General features: G+C 49.8%; 2 protein-coding genes and 1 long non-coding RNA gene across 3 annotated transcripts in view; 1 reads left to right on the top strand and 2 right to left on the bottom strand.

Moving 5' to 3' along the window:
* Nucleotides 1-1,309: 1,309 nt before the first annotated feature.
* LOC126013277 (uncharacterized) lies at nucleotides 1,310-2,036 on the bottom strand. The gene is made up of 2 exons (XR_007497519.1): nucleotides 1,782-2,036; nucleotides 1,310-1,575 (listed from the first exon to the last, which is right to left on the bottom strand). It is a non-coding gene; the product is annotated as an uncharacterized LOC126013277 (long non-coding RNA).
* Nucleotides 2,037-3,591: 1,555 nt separating this feature from the next.
* On the bottom strand, nucleotides 3,592-4,392 carry LOC126013266 (28S ribosomal protein S6, mitochondrial-like). The gene has a single exon (XM_049776288.1). The coding sequence runs from the start codon at nucleotides 4,338-4,340 to the stop codon at nucleotides 3,963-3,965; it is 378 nt and encodes a 125-aa protein (XP_049632245.1). The 5' UTR covers nucleotides 4,341-4,392; the 3' UTR covers nucleotides 3,592-3,962.
* A 3,195-nt stretch (nucleotides 4,393-7,587) lies between these two features.
* RSF1 (remodeling and spacing factor 1) overlaps nucleotides 7,588-16,775 on the top strand; it is a 109,480-nt gene continuing 100,292 nt past the window's right edge. Inside the window, exon 1 of the mRNA XM_049776230.1 lies at nucleotides 7,588-7,798. Coding sequence (XP_049632187.1) covers nucleotides 7,588-7,798 — 211 coding nt within the window. The remainder of the gene's footprint in view (nucleotides 7,799-16,775) is intronic.

Raw genomic sequence — 16,775 nt, forward strand, 5'->3', positions numbered from 1 at the left:
AGGGAATTGGCTTCTGATGTCCAGGTGGAATCTGGGGCTAACATGTGGACCACACTCTAAGGGTGAGAAGAGTGGCTGGGTACCTGGCGACTCTGTTCAGTACTAGAAAATAGCTTCTTGGGAGGGATATTAAGAATTTTTTTATTTAAAGCATCATACAACATTTCAGCACCAATCCCAACACATATCATCCTCCCTACACTTAAGTTCCCAGAGTCCATTCCATGCCACCCCCTGCCCAGCCTGCTATCATAACAGGCCTCTTTTTAAGTAGGATTGTTAAAGTTTGGGTTTCATTATTTCATTTTTGTTGACTCTGTGGCTTGGATATTTGTCCTGTCCTATCTTTCTGTTTTTGAGCCACACTCAGGGCTTACTCCTGGCTCTACGCTCAGAATTCACTCCTGGCAGGCTCAGGGGACCATATGGAATGCCGGGAATCAAACCTGGTCCATCCCGGGTCGGCTGTGTGCAAGGCAAAACACCTTTACAGTTGTTCTATTACTCTGATCCCAAGTTCTATTCTGTCTTAACATCACCAATGCACCCAAGTCCCCTTGGCCCCTGTACCCATTATTTCACATTTGTCTTTCTCCTCCTAATTACATACTCTGGGATCGGGGAAGGGACTTTTTTATTTTGGGTCACACCCGGCAGCGCTCAGGGGTTACTCCTCGCTCCATGCTCAGAAAGTCGCCCCTGGCAGGTACGGGGGGCCATATGGGACGCTGGAATTTGAACCACCGTCCTTTTGCATGAAAGGCAAACGCCTTACCTAAATGATATCTCTCTGGCCCGGAAGGGACTTTTTATACTTATTTCTAGATAATAAATATTTGTTAAAAAAAATAGGGAATGCTGGGATTTGAATCACCATTGGTCCTGGGTCAGCCGCTTGCAAGGCAAAAACTTACCCTACTGCTGTGCTATCTCTCCGGCCCAACAATGTATATTTTGGGGCCGGCATGGTGGCGCTAGAGGTAAGGTGTCTGCCTTGCCAGTGCTAGCCTAGAACGGACCGCAGTTCGATCCCCCGGCATCCCATATGGTCCCCCAAGCCAGGAGCGACTTCTGAGCGCACAGCTAGGAGTAACCCCTGAGCATTACCTTATGTGGCCCCTCCCCCAAAAAAATACAAAAAAAAAAAAAAAAAAAAAAGAACTGGAGAGAGTATTACAGGTAGGGATTTGCATTTGCCTTGTACTACACTGACCCAGATTTGATGGTTGGAAGCCCTGAACTATGCCAGAAATGATCCCTGAGCACCACTTGGAGTGGAGAAAATTAATAACCACCTCATGTATACATGTAATATTGTTATTCATAATACCTGAAATATAGAAGCAGTTGAAATGTTAATCATGAAAGACTGGACATAGAAGTTCAGAGAGAAAACTCTCTGAGGGCATGTTTTTCATGTGGGAGGCCTGGGTTCTATCCTGGTACCATGTGGTGGATCCCTTGAGCACCAGCACAGAGATCAATCCACAAACAAAAGCCAGGAGGAACTCTAATCAACACTGCTAGGTGTATTTCTAAAAACAAACCCAAAACACTTGTATAAAAAATGAGCACCTGGGGCCGGGAAGGTGGCGCTAGAGGTAAGGTGTCTGCTTTACAAGGGCTAGCCAAGGAACGGACCTCGGTTCGATCCCCCGGCGTCCCATATGGTCCCCCCAAGCCAGGGGCGATTTCTGAGCACATAGCCAGGAGTAACCCCTGAGCGTCAAACGGGTGTGGCCCAAAAACCAAAAAAAAAAAAAAAAAAAAAAAATGAGCACCTATACAAAGTGATGAAAAGTTATCACTTGCAGCAAATAAATGTAAAGCACTCAAGACAGTTATATATAATGTTAGAAGTAAAAAACAAATGTTGGATGATTTTATCCATCTGTGCAATGTAAAGTTGGTGAACAGACAAAATAAAGGGGGACACTGATAGCAAAATTAGTTAGTTGAGAGGAAATTAAGTTGGGGGGTTGTAAGCAAACAAATCACAAGGCAGAATTTTTACCTTAATACCAGTATTAAAACCAGTCAGATTGGGGCTGGGGAGATAGCACAGCGGTGTTTGCCTTGCAAGCAGCCGATCCAGGACCTAAGGTGGTTGGTTGGAATCCTGGCGTCCCATATGGTCCTCCGTGCCTGCCAGGAGCTATTTCTGAGCAGATAGCCAGGAGTAACCCCTGAGCATAGCCTGGTGTGGCCCAAAAACCAAAAACCAAAAAAATCCAAAAACAAACAAACAAACAAAAAAACCAAACCAACCAAAAAGTAAAACCGGATTATGTACTTAAATATCAAATTAGGCATTTTGTAATCTTATATGGGGAGCGAGAATTGAGAGGCTAGGAAAACTGAAAGCAATGAAAGCAAGGGATGGGCTTTGGTGCTGTGGAGGTCTACAGAGAGTTGATCATATCTTATCCTTTTGGTTTGAATGTTCTACCTAAACTCTTCTATTCTGTAACTACCTTTCATTTAAGGTTAATAATGACCATAGGAAGGTTGTTTTTGTTTTCTAAACTTTCATAAAACAGTTAAAATGCCTGGGTCTCCAGCATAACTAATTGTGGTCCTGGAGTCACTCCGCCAAACTCCCAACACCAGTGGGTGGCCTGGATAATGCCAAGCACAGAAGCCCCACAGAGCAAGGTATTCTCACTCTATTTTGAGATGCTGGCCCTTCTGCCCCAGAATAGATCATCTCTGAGCCTCTCTCTCCTTATCCCCAGCTCTAGGGGGTTTCCAGAGCACTGCTTTGGGGGAATCTTCCCTAAATCCATGTACAAAATAGAATTTTGTTTTGTTTTGGGGTCATACCTGGCGGTGCTTGCTCCTGACTGCTCAGGGATCACTCATGTGGTGCTTGTGACTGATCCCCAGTTTAGCCATTCACTCTTAGGGGTTGGGGACCATATGTAGTTCTACACATCAAACCCAGGGCAGATGCATGCAAGGCAAGCACCTTATCTCATTTTGGGGATATCATAGCCCTCTGTGCAACCAGGGTTACTCCTGGCCCTATGCTCAGGTATTATTCCTGTCAGTGCTGGAAATGGAACCTGGGTCAGCTGTGTGCAAGGCAAACAGCCTACCTGCTGTAAGATCTCTCCAGCCCCATCAGCCTATCTCTTAATAAAAGGTAGAATTTTTATCTCTTGTGGGGGTTGGAGGTAGGGTGCATGCCTTACACGTGGTCAACCCAGGTTCGATCCCTGACATTCTATATGATTCTGCAAGCATCGCCAACCATAAATTTTTTTTTTTTTTTTTTTTGGTTTTTGGGTCACACCTGGCAGCGCTCAGGGGCTATTCCTGGCTCTATGCTCAGAAATCGTTCCTGGCAGGCTCAGGGATGGGAATGCTGGGATTCGAACCACCACCGTTCTTCTGCATGCAAGGCAAACGCCTTACCTCCATGCTATCTCTCCGGCCCTGCCAACCATGACTTTTGAGCGCACAGCCAGCAATAACCCTGAGCATCGCCAGGTGTGGCTTAATCCCTCCCCCACAAGAAAAAGAATTATCTCTTTAAGTGAAGCTACTTTTCTTTCTTTAAATAATGTTATAGACCATTACAGTACATCCTTTTGTTTTTCCAGCTTTTTGAATTATATTTATTACCCTGGTCACATTATTTCTCGCTTAATTTGGTGACGTTAAAATAGTCTTTTTCCTGAATAGCTTGTCGTCCAAGATGGTGTGAAATGTTGTAGGGCCCCAGACCCTCACTGGCAATGGAATAACTACATTAACAAAATAAAGCCAAGGAAAGGATGGCACCAGAGATCACAATGAGTTTCTCTGAGCAAGTCATGGCCCAGGGCTTAGCGCAGAGGGGTCCAAGCACTGACAACACCTTCAACACCACTCAGATAAAAGTAAAGCTCATACATTCTTTTGGATGATGCCCCAGAGCGAGAGAATAAGATACAAGGCTACAATCTGGGTGAGTCTTCTCACTTCTTCTTCTTCTTTACGAAATACAGCTTCTCTTCAAGTGGGACAGGAACAATCCCCGCACACTCTTTCACTTCCCGGGTCAGCGGGTGTTTCACGATGTTTGGTCTGATCACATCGGTGTCTCGAGACAAGTGCTCCATGATGCTTTCAACCAGGGTTGGCGGCGCGTGAAAATCCACCAGGAAATATCCTCCACGACTGTGCTTCTGGTTGTGGGCGTACATCTTGTACGGCAGCACCCGCTCCCCCAGGTTCTCCAGGGCTCGCACCACGGCCCCCTGGGCTAGCAGGGTTTCCAGGGTCCGCTTCAAGGCAGCGGCTGTCTCTGGCCGCTGCATGGCTTTCAGGATCAAAGCCAGCTCGTAGCGGGGCATGGCCCAAGACCCAAGAGGGGAGGAGGCGCGGGAAGGGCAGCTGAGTTGGAAGGCTACGTACGGGGTGGCGAAAGCGCGTGGTCAACTTGGGGCTTCCTTTTTTTAACCTAAAGAAGAGTTTAAAAAAAAAACCTCAATTATGTTAATTTTATCTTATTATTTCTGTGGGAGGGGCGCACAACCGGCAGTGCTCAGGGATCATTCCTGATTGAGCTGGGGGCCCATATAGGGTGCCAGGAATTGAACCTAGGTCGGCCAGGTGCTAGGCAAGCAACCTAACAGCTGTACTATCCTGCCGAACAGAATTTTTGTTGTTTGTTTTCAGGCCACACTCTGTGACACTCAGGGTTTACTCCACGCTGTGTGCTCAGAAATCGCTCCTGGCTTGGGGGACTGTAAGGGAGGCCGGGGATGGAATCTCGGTCAGTCCTGGGTCAGCTGCGTGCAAGGCCAACGCCCTACTGCTGAGCCACCTGCTGCGTCACCACTCTGGCCCCTAAGAATTTGATTTTAAAGCACACACAAGCGCCATGGCAGCACTGTGTTCATATACTTACAGTGAACTATCTACTGAAGCCAAATGCTGTCGGTACCTCTCTTTCCAGAGGTTCAAAGAAATCAAACAAAGGAGTAGGAGGAACAGGACAGGCTGAGTGATATATGGTCCCACGTATCTCAGGAACAATTGTGAAAGCCCTACGGCAGGGGTCTCAAACTCAATTTCCCTGGGGACCGCAGGAGGCAAAGTCGGGGTGATCCTTGAGTGCAACGTCAGTAGTAAGCCTTGAACATTGGGGGGTGTGACCCAAACAACTAAAATAAAACAAATCAAAAGAAGATTCCTCTAGGGCAGGGCCACAAAATGTTGTATGGAGGGCCCTGCCCTACGGTCTGCTGGCCCTACACCCCAATTTAATCCCTGGGTGCCACGTACATGGAGGCACCAAAATAAAGGGGTGTAAGGCCTTGGGGTCGCTGCAGCTAGAGATGTGTCACCCCAATTTATCCCTGGGTGCTAAGTACACGGAGGCACCAAAATTAAGAGGTGTAAGTAAGGCCCTGGGGTCACACTAGTTAGAGGTGCTAGGGACCCCGCAGAGCACAGGTGAGCGCCCAGACTACTCATCCTGGGGGGCTTGAGTGCGAGCGGGTGAGCAGGCTCGTGTGCCTGGGGCCCGAGCAATAGCACACCCGGGTTCGATTCCCAGCATCCCACATGGTTCCCCGAGCCCGCCGGGAGCGACTTGAAAGGCGAATCCGGTCTTGCAGGAAGCTCCTCGGGGCGTCCGCGCTTCTCCTTCAGGCGGCCCCAAATCCACAGATCTGGGCCCCCCCAACAGGCAGGGCCTCAGGGCAGGCCGCGCCAGGCGAGTGACCTTCGCCGACCTTCTCATCATCCCCGATCGCGCCTGAGGAAGCAACCGCTCGCTCCTGCTCCTGCTCGGCCTCCATTTGCTCCCTCAGCCATCCCGCCTCCGCCTCCTCCCTCTTGGGCCGTCCACTCACCTCTCGGCCCTCTCCACAGCCGAACTGCGCGTCGCCCCCTCAGAGCGAAGAGACCCCCCCCACCGGAAGCCCCGCCCACTCCCCACGCCCCGCCCACAATTAGCCTTCTACGGCCGGCGGAAGAACGGCCGCCCCGCCTCCCCGAAAAGCCTATTGGCCGAGAAGCCCAAGAGCCCGCCTCTTCCGTTTAGTGCCCCACGCCCCGCCCCACGCGCCTCACCGTTCCTCTCCACAGCCGAGCGGCGCGTCCCTCAGAGCGGAAAGCCTGGACCCCGGCGGCTCCGCCCACTCGCCCCGCCCCACCAAGCCTTATATGGCTACTGGAGAAACCCCTTAGCAACGCCCCCGGACGGAGCCTATTGGCTGAGGCGCCCCGAGGCCCGCTTCCTACGTCTAGACGCCTCCACCTCGAACCACTCTTTTCACCTTGCCTCTACACAGCCAAGAACCTGGAACCGGGAAGCCCCGCCCACTCTGCCGCCCCTCCCCAAAAAGCCTTTTACGGTCCCCCCCCGTAGCCCCGCCCTCGGACGGAGCCTATTGGCCGCGGCGTCCCGAGGCCCGCCCCTTCCGACTAGATTCCCCCACCACCTCACGTGTCGAGCTGCTCGCGCGTCCCTCAGAGCGAAGAGCCTCAACCCGGGCGGCCCGGCCCCGCCCACAAAGCGCTTTCTTTTTGGGCAGTGGAAGGACCCGTAGCCCCGCCTTTGGGCGGAGCCGGTTGGCGACGTGCCCTGAGGCCCGCCCCTTCCTCCTAGGACCGCCCTCACCATCCGTCTCCAGAGCGAACAACCTGGACCCAGCCGGCCCCGCCCACTCGCACAAAGCCTTTATTGGCCAATGAGGGGACCCGTAGCCCCGCCCCCGGGCAAAGCCTATTGGTCGCAGCGTGTCTAGACCCCCCCCCACCATTCACTTCACCGTCCCTCTCCAGACCGAAGAGCCTGGACCCGGGCGGCTCCGCCCACAAAAGGCCTTTTTGGCGAGTGGAAGAACCCGTAGCCCCGCCCCCGCGCCAAGCCTATTGGTCGAGGCGCCCCTAGACCCGCCCCTTCCGTCCTTACCCCCTCCGCCCCGCTCCACTCACCTACTGTCCCTCTCCACAGCCCGGCTGCGAGTCCCTCAAAGCGGGGAGCCTAGAACCGGGAAGCCCCGCCCACTCGAGGCCTTTTTTGGCCAGTGGAGGAACCCGTAGCCCCGCTTCCGGGCGGAGCCTATTGGCCCCGTCGCGCTGGCCTCGCCCCTTCCCGCGCGCCTCTTCCCTTGTTTTCATTCCCCCGTCACGCACGCCACACGAGGCCGAGGCCCGCCCCGAGTGGGCGGGGCGCCGAGCGTCGGAGGAGGGCGAGGGGCGGGGGAGGGGGAAGCGGCGCCGAGGCCGCGCGCGGAAAGGGGAAAGGAAAGGCGAGGCGAGGCGAGCGAGGCCTAGAGCGCCCCTCCCCTCCCCGCCCGGGCCCGGGCTGCCCCGCCGGCGCGTCTCGACTGCTCCGGGCCGCCGTGCGTGGGATTGTGGGATCGAGGCGCCGCGCCGCGCCGGGCCGGGAGCCAGAGAGTCGCTGGGAGAGGGGCAGCCCGGGCGGCCGGCACCGAGGGGGTGGCGGCGCTCCTTCGTCGCTCGGGGAGCCGCGGGGGCGCCCGCGTCCCGGCCCCGCGCCCCGATCCCTCCCCGCACGCCCGGATCCCCGCGCGCGCGCCCGCCCGCGCTCCTCCGCCGCCTCGGGCGCCTCCATCCTCGTCCAAGATGGCGGCGGCGGGTGCAGAAGCGGCGGCGGCGGCGGCGCCGAACCCGAACCCCGCGGCGCCCCCGGGCTGCGCGGGCGCCTGCCCCAACTTCGCCGTCGTCTGCTCGTTCCTGGAGCGCTACGGGCCGCTGCTCGACCTGCCCGACCTGCCCTTCCCCGAGCTGGAGCGCGCGCTGCAGGCCGCGCCGCCCGACGCGGGCCCGGGAGGAGGTGAGAGCCGTGCGGGCCCGGCGGGGCTCGCGATCGGGGGCGCCTCGAGGCCCCCCGAGGCGCATCGAAGACGACGACGGGCGCCTGCCTGGCTGCTTTGTGATGCGGCCCCCGCCCCCCCACACACACCGTTGCTCGCCCGGCCCCGATCGTCCCCCCCAACCCGGGCGATCGTCCCCCCCAACCCGGGCGCCCCTCACTCGCCGGCTGCACCCCAGCTCCTGCCCGGGATCCTCCCTCTCTCCCCACTGCCTGCTCTGTGGGGGGTCCCGGGGTCCCGCCCTGGAAGGGATGCATCTGCACACACACACACACACACACACACACACACACACACACACACCCCACTTCTGCTTCTCTGCACCCCTGGGGGGGTCCCGCCTTCCCTCCCTGGAAGGGATGCATCTACACACACACACACACACACACACACACCCCACTTCTGCTTCTCTGCACCCCCCCTGGCTGCAGGCTGCATGGAGGTGGAGGAGGAGGAGGAGGAGGAACGGGGCTCCTGGAAAGGTGCGCGCGGGCTTGCTTCCTCATGGGCTGCTCGCGGGTGCCGCCGATCTGTGCGTGGGGCTCCCTGCAAGCAAGCGGGGCGCATGCATGCACCCGGCCCTCCAGGGCGCGTGCTCTCGCCACCCGCCCCGTTGAAAAACTTCCTGCTGCTTTTTTTTGCTCCATGCAGCTCCTGCTCCGTGCAGCTCCTCCTGCTTCTGCTCTGCTCCTGATCCAGCTCCTGCTGATGCTTTTCCTCCTGCCCCTCCTCCTCTTTGCTCCTCTCTCTTGCACCTCCTGCTTCTCTGCTTCTGCCGCCTCCTGTCCGCCCCCCACTCCCACCCCCGGCTTCTGCCTGGAGCCAGGACTCCCCTTTTCTGGGGCTTCCCTCTGAGAAGGGCTTGTTGTTGTTGTTGTTGTTCTTGTTGGGTCAGGACGATCGCCTTGATACCAAAACGGCTCTAGGCTGTAGAAGAAACATGCCTAAAAGGTTTTGTTCTTTGCCTTTCTTTTCTGTTCTTAGGCCACACAGTAGGTGGCCCAAGTGGTACGGTGTTGTGCAAGAGAGGCAGCTCTTTCCTGGAAAGCATCCTTGCTAGATGGAAAGGAAGATGCTTCTCTGATGGTATTTGCCTTGCTAGAAAGGAATCAAACCGGGGGGCTCCTCAAATAAAAATAGCATCTCTAGAGAAAACGTTGCCCTGGGCTGTAAAGGCTAAAAGGGTGCTGCCGCTGGTCTACATCCCTTCTCGAAACTGTCAGATTCTCTTTACTTTATCCCACTAACTCGGGCATAATGGTCAGATCTCGAAATAGCCTTAAATAGGTGGGTGCTAAATTGCATTATAAAGAGCATTTCTTAATTTGTTTGAAAGCTAATCTCTCCTTGGGGGTCTGAGAGATAGTAGAGTGGGCACTGTACTTGCTTGCCTTGCACTTGACTGACCCAGGTTTGATTCCCAGCATCTTACCCGAGCCGCCGGGAATGATTATTCCTGAGCACTGTTAGGTGTGGCCCAGAAGGCAAAAAAAAAAAAATCTTATCCTTCCCAGTGTGGTAACTGAGTTCAGTTGTATTGTTTTGTCGAGTTTAAAGATGGGAAGTAAACAGCCTTGGGTTCTCTTAGGGTGCATTGGGAAAGTATATGTATCCGCCTTCGAAAAATGAGGGATTTGGCGAAAGGGTTTGCCGATTGACTGTCATGAAAAGCAAAGGCACGCAGACTTGATTTTTCTTTTTTGGCCATACGTGGTGGTACTCCTGGTTGTACACTCAGGAATAAATGGTAGCTGTGCTTGCAGACCTTATAGGATGCCAGGGTTTGAACCCAGGTCCACTGTTCACAAGGCAAGTACTGTTACTGTTGTACTATTGCTCCAAGCCAGAGACAAACTTTGTGATAGGATATTATAATTTGGTTGGTGTACAGGCTCCTTTACCCCTCTAGTTTCTGTAAGAATTTTTAGAAGAAATATCAGACTCATTTAATATCTATGTTACTTTTACTCAACGTTGAACAGTTGTCCACTAACTAAATTAAAAATTGAAAAGTAATCTGGGTTGAGAAATCCTTTGACTTAACCACTTTATTACTGGTATAATTGCAGCTAAAGTGGGTGGTCCAAGAATAATTTGTTGTGATTTTTGTCCTTTTTTTTTTTTTTTTTTGATTGTTTTCTGTGGGGGATTCAAACCTAGGACCACGTGCTTGCATTGCAGGTGCTTTGCCACTGAACACCCCAAGCCAAGAATAAGGGGTTGGTTTTGTTTGGTTTTTGGACCACACCCAATGTTGCTTATACTCCAGTACCTCCAGAGGTCTAGAGATCCAGCCCAGGACAGCTATGTTTAAGGCAAGTGCCTTACTGACTGCACTGTTGCTGTAGTCCCACGGGGTGCATTTGAAAATAAGTTTCATCATGTGAGAATGCGGGTTTGAACACAGATATGAATAATATTGAACTATATTAAGCTTTTTGGGAAGAGGCTTGTGTTATAGTCAAGTGAGTGCAACTCGTTTTATGCTTTTATTTGGTTGTTGTTGGTTTTGGTCGGAGGTGCTGATAGCTGGGCACAGGTGTTTAGGGATCCTGACTCCTATCAGGGCAAGCGCCTGTCTGCTGTGTTATAAGTCTGACCCTGTTTAAGTTGTTTTTTGTTTCTGGGCCATACCCCGCAGCACTTAGAGGTTAGTCCAGGCTCTGCACTCAGAAATCTCTCCTGGCTGTCTCAGGGGACAGACAACATGGGGGTGCTGGGGATCGAACCCAGATCCATCACTGGTCACCGTGTACAAGGCAGATGCCCCACCGCTGTGCTATTGCTCCGGCCCCTGTTTAAGTATTTTTAAAGGGCAGTTCTTGGTGTATTTTAGAAAATCTCAGAGATGGAGAGATAACAAAGAGCTAAGGATTCTGCTTTATATACAGAATCCTGGTTGGATCCCCTGCACCATTTAGCCTTTAGAGCATTGCTAGAGCAGCCCCTACCACCCAGGCCTAGAGTAGCTCTTCCACTATTGGGTGTGACCTAAAACCAAAAGGAAAAAATCCTAGTTTACACAATTTTTTTTTTAACTGTGATTATCTGTTAGAGGATGCTCTTAAAGTACTGGCTATCAGTTAACAGGATTTGCCTGCTAATTATGGTGATTGTGATGGTGATGGTATCGTAACAGTGTGACATCCTTGGTGTGGATTGTAGTTCTCTTGCCCTTGTTTAACACTTCTTCACAATCTTTGTATATACATTTTTATTTTTGGCCACATCCAGCAGCACTCTGGACTTTCGCAGGCTATGTGCTTGGGGATTTCCTGGTGTGTTTTGGGTGCTGGGAGTAAACCTGGGTCTGCTGCATGCAAGGTAAACACCTTTCTCACTTTGCTTTCTCTCCTTCTTGCTCGCTTGCTCCTGTGTGTACCTTTTAATATGGCTTTTTCTCATATCCAGAAGCTTGAAAAACCTGGTTTTATAAACTACTTGTTCAGTTTTAATGATAGAATTACTTAATATGCCTTTACCAAACACGTTTCATGTGCATCCAGGCTATCTTATCATTCCTTACAAAAATTCTCCGAGATGCAGTCGTTCAAGGATCAGGATGCCCATCTAGCTGCACAGTTATAGAGTTATTAGTAGAGCCTGATTTCCAACACAGATCACTGAGTCAGAAGCCACAATATTACATATGGTGCATAGAAACTACAGTGTCTTGGAGCTTATTGCTGGATGTTGAAGCTGCTGACTAGTTAGTTACTGGTAGTTACAGGTGGACTGCTAATTTGAGTCCGTTAAGTCTGATCATTGCTGCATTCTTTCCAGTGGTCTATCTATTTGATTTTTAGGGATTGCTGTGAGAAACGCATGAAAATCAGTGGAGTCTGATTCCAATGTTGAGAAGATGTGCACTGCACAAAGGCAATTGACATTCTTTAGGTATACTTCAGAATGAAGTAAGGGCTCAGTAGGTAGAACACAGGCAAGATGGTGACCCAGTTCAAACCCTTGGACCACATATGTGGCTTCTCTCGCCCTGCCAGGAGCGATCCCTGAGGTACAGAGCCAGGTGTAAGCTGAGCATCACTGGGAAAGCCCAGAAACCAGGAAGAGTAAAGAGAAAAAAGAGTTACATACACGTTGTTCTTTAGTTCCTTTTTTATGTTTTTCTTTTCAGGTGGGGTTTTCAATTAACTACTAGCAGTAAATAAAGCTGTTAGGCTTAGGGTTGCTGCCAAAAATTATTTTTCCTGAAATACTGAAGATGCAGCAAATTTAGGAAGCTTGGGAACTTATGTTCTAAGTATCCTCCAGTATGTTTGAGACTGAAAAGGAAAGACTAGTGTACATTCAAAAATCGTTATAGGAGGGGCTGGAGCAGTGGCGCAAGTGGTAAGGCCTTGCATGCTGCTTACCTAGGACAAACGACCGGCGGTTCGATCTTCCAGCGTCCCAATCTTCCAGCGTCCCAATTAGTCCCCCAAGCTAGGAGCGATTTTTGAGTGCATAGCCAGGAGTTTACCCCGAGCATCATCGGCAGGAGTTTACCCCGAGCATCATCGGGTGTGGCTCAATAACCAAAACAAAAAAAATTATCATAGGTTTGAAAGCTTAGTAATGTAAAAGATGGGGCCTGAGAGATAGCATGGAGGTAAGGCGTTTGCCTTCCACGCAGAAGGACGGTAGTTCGAATCCCACCATCCCATATGGTCCCCTGAGCCTGCCAGGAGCGATTTCTGAGCGTAGAGCCAGGAGGAACCCCTGAGCGCTGCCAGGTGTGACCCAAAAACAAACAAACAAAAATAATGTAAAAGATGGGGCCAGAGAGATAGCACATCGACAGGAAGAACCCAGGTTCGGTTCCCGGCATGTTCACCAAATCTACCAGGAGTGATTTCTGAGCACAGCCAGGAGTAACCCCTGAGCATCGCCAAGTGTGGCCCAAGACAAACAAACAAAAAAAAAAAGTTAAACTTTACTAAATTGCAAAAAGATATACAGAATTAGACTTTCATTGGTGTGGCCCACCTGTGTACTCAAAGTTTTAGCAGAAGAAAGATTTTAAATTGATGTTAGACTAGGCAAAGACTGTACCAAATGAATGTAATTTTTTCAATTTGCTGTTTGCATTTGTTTTGGGGCCAAACCTGGCGGTCTTGGGCCTTTTCCTGGCTCTGTTCTCAAGGCTCACTCCTGGCAGTGCAAGGTAGACCTAGTGATGTCCTGGGATTGAATTCCAAAGGGTCATGTGCAAGGCAAGTGGCTTAACCACTGGCCTGTATCTCCAGCCCATGACTGTATTTTTAAAATTCTTCTCCATTATATTTTTTTACTATCACTTTTTTGCAATGCTGAGAATTGAACCTAGGACCTCACATATGTAGCTGTCGCACATGCAAGTTGAGTGCCTCCTTGTGCACCCCCATCTGTTTGAATTCTCAGATCTTTGCTTGTGGTTCAGCATGAGATATAGGTCTGAATTAATAAAAACAGTCATCATCTTTGTGGAATTGTCAATTACTTTTCTTTTCCCCTTTTTTGGGAGGAAAGGAGGATTCTTGGGTCATACCTGGAGCTGCTGAGAGCTCGCTCCTACTTTTGCTCTCAGGGATCACTTCAGAGCAGGCTTGGTGGACCATATGGGATGCTGGGGATCGAACCTGGGCCATGTGCACGGCAAATGTGTTACCTGTTACACTATCACTTGAACCCCTGCACTTTTGTTTGTTTAAAGATACTGTTTGTCTGGCTTTCTTTGAGAAGTCACACTTGTCCAATAATAATCTGTCAAATCATCTGTGAATATTTTTTCAGCATTTCCATAGTCTTATCTTTTGGTTGTCATTTGTTTAGTATTAAGTACATTGCATGTCTTTGGGTTTTTTGGGGGGTTTCCCCAGCAGGGAGCCACCAGGGTTCAGGACTTAGTGACTGGCTTTTGACCTCTGAGCTGTCTCCAGCCTGAGCCAATTTTTAAATTCTTTATTTTTTGAAGGGTTGGTTGGCGTCATAACCATTGTAGATGCATTGGATTGGAATTGGCTCCTCCTAGTGGTGTTCAGGGGACCATGCAGTGTTGAAGATTGAGTAGAGCAGCATTTTTCAACCACTATGCCCTGGTACACTAGTGTGCTGTGAGATATTGTCTGGTGTGCCGTGGGAAAAATTCCATTTTCATCCGTAACATGCGGCTCACAAATAGACCAATCATTAGATTCTAATGATTCATTTTATAATAGAGTACTTAGAAAATAATTTCTTTGGGCTTATTTGATTCCTATTCAAGAGAATTACTTTACAGTAAGGCGTTAAGGACAGTGGTTCGAATCCCGGCATCCCATATGGTCCCCGGAGATTTCTGAGCATAGAGCCAGGAGTAACCCCTGAGTGCTGCCGGATTTGACCCTAAAACCCCAAAGGAAAAGAGAAGAAAAACACTGGACTAGAGGGAGGTCAAGTCCCAGGCTAGGCGGGTACCTTAATCTCAGTACACTTCCTTGAAGTCGCTAAAAACACAAATTTGAGAAGTCTCTTCCCCTGACCTCTTTCTCCACCTTCCTCCTCTCCCTTGTAGACTGCTGTTAAGGCTCCATTGCTCTCACACACTGGCTGCTCCATTCTCAGTGTATTGGGATGTACAAACATGGCAGGCAGTGTCAGGGCCGGGACTTGCAGCCTCTCAGCCTCGGGCTTGCAAGGTACTTTTGCCACTGAGCGATCCTTGGGCTCTTTAAAAGTTTGGTTTTTTTTTTGAGAGTACTTTTAGTTTAATTTAGTTTAGTTTTGGTTTTCATTACATTTTAATGATTTCAAGTTTAGCTTGCAGGCAGAATGTGGACGATAGATCATTCTTCTAATTGAATTGCATGATAGTACTTTTATGTATTAAGTATTTTTTATTTTATTAAAGCACAGTAATTTGCAAAGCTATTCATAGCTGGGTTTTAGGCATAGAATGTTCCAGCACTGATCCTGTTCCCACCGTCAGCTTGCCTCCACCAAGTTCCCTCTCCTATCCCCCAACCCCTCTTGACAGGCACCATTTCATGCCTGGTTGTTAAGATTTGAGTAAATTTCAGTGCTGTTGCCTCTGGGGGTTGGATCTTTAGCTCTCTCCTTCCTTAACACCAACTGTGTACCTGAATTCCCCTGACCATTGCCCTTTTCTGCTTTTCCTTTGTCTTTTCATCCCCCCCATCACTTGATTTTTTTTTCCCTCCTTTTGCTCTTTTGTTTTGTTTTGTTTTGGGGCCACACCTGGTGATACTCAGCGATTACTCCTGGCTATGTGAAATTGTTCCTGGCTTGGGGGACCATAAAGGACGCTGGGGATCGAACCAGGTCCATCCTGCGTGCAAGGCAAACGCTCCACCAACTGTCATAGCGGTCCCTTCTCTGTCCTAATTGCACTCTACCTCTCTGGCAAGCTTCCTACCTTGGACCAAGCAGGGGTTCCTACCTCTGGGCTTTTGTTTCTGTTATCTTTGGGTATCATTAGCATACTATGTTAGTTTAGATTTTTTTTTTTAGCATCCCACTAATGAATGTGAAGGTTCTATGTGTGTCCCTCTCACTGACTCATTTCATTCAGCAAAATGCTCTTCATATCCATCTATAAGCATATTTTATAATTTTATTTTTCCTAATGGCTGCATAGTACTCCACTGTACCACAGTTTCTTTACTCATCTGTTCTCAGGCACTTGTCGTCCCCTTTAAACTTGCATTTCCTCATCCAGTTACTCTACATACCATGTATAAATGATAAATCATCCTGTGTTTATCCTTTTGGCTTACTTCATTTGACATGATATCTTCCAGTTCTATCTACGTTGCAGTGAATTATATGATGTCAGTATATTTTATAGCTGAATAGTATTTTATTGTATATGTGCAACATCTTCACGATCCACTTATTGCTGGACATCTAATTTCATTGCTGGACATCTAATTTCATGGCAAACCTCAGCTATTGTCCTGAGTGCAGCAATGACTAATGGTGCAGACTGTCCTTTTGAAAGAATGTTTGTCTGTCCTGGAGGTAGGTAGATGCCCGAAAGTGAAACACCGGGTTATATATGTGTACTTCAGTTTTTCATTTGAGAACCCTCCATATTGTTCTCTCTCTCTCTCTCTCTCTCTCTCTCTCTCTCTCTCTCTCTCTCTCTCTCTCTCTCTCTCTCTCTCTCTCTCTCTCTCTCTCCTTCCCCCCCCCCCCCCGTTTTTGTTTTTGGGTCACACCTGGCAGTATGAGAGGGTTACGTCTGGCTTTGTGTTCAGGGGTCATTCTTATCGGTGCTCTGGGGACCAAACTCAGGTTGGCCGACTACAAGGTAAACTCCCTACCTGCTGTGCTATCACTCCTGCCCCATCCATATTGTTGTCAATAGGGGTTGACAGACACTGTTCCTACTAGCAGTGGATGAGAGTTCGATAAGTGATGCTGATCTTTGTTTCATATGCCTGTTGCCCATCAGTTGGCCATCTTCAGAGAACTGGTTTCCCTTTTCCTTTACTATTTTTTGATAGTTTTTTTTTTCATTTTCAGTAGTAAATTATATATCCTGGTTATCAACCTTATATCTGCTGTGTTAGGTACAAATATTTTTTTCCTATTCAGGAAAATGTCTCTTTTTAGATTTTTTTTTTTTGCCGGGGGGGGGGGGGGGTCCACACCCGGCAGCGCTCAGGGGTTACTCCTGGCTCTACACTTAGAAACCGCTCCTGGCAGGCTTGGGAGACCATATGAGATGTTGGGATTTGAACCACCATCCTTCTGCATCTAAGGCAAACGCCCTACTGCTGTGCCATCTCTCTGGTACAGGCTCTGTTAGCCTTGTTTCTTTTGCCATGCAGAAAATTTTTATTTTTATTATTATTTTTTGTTTGTTTTTGGGCCACACCTGGTGATGCTCAGGGGTTACTCCCGGCTGTGCACTCAGAAACTGCTCCTGGCTTGGGGACCATATGGGATGCCAGG

This window comes from Suncus etruscus, chromosome 7, assembly GCF_024139225.1.
Source record: "Suncus etruscus isolate mSunEtr1 chromosome 7, mSunEtr1.pri.cur, whole genome shotgun sequence".
Classification (NCBI taxonomy): Eukaryota; Metazoa; Chordata; class Mammalia; order Eulipotyphla; family Soricidae; genus Suncus; species Suncus etruscus.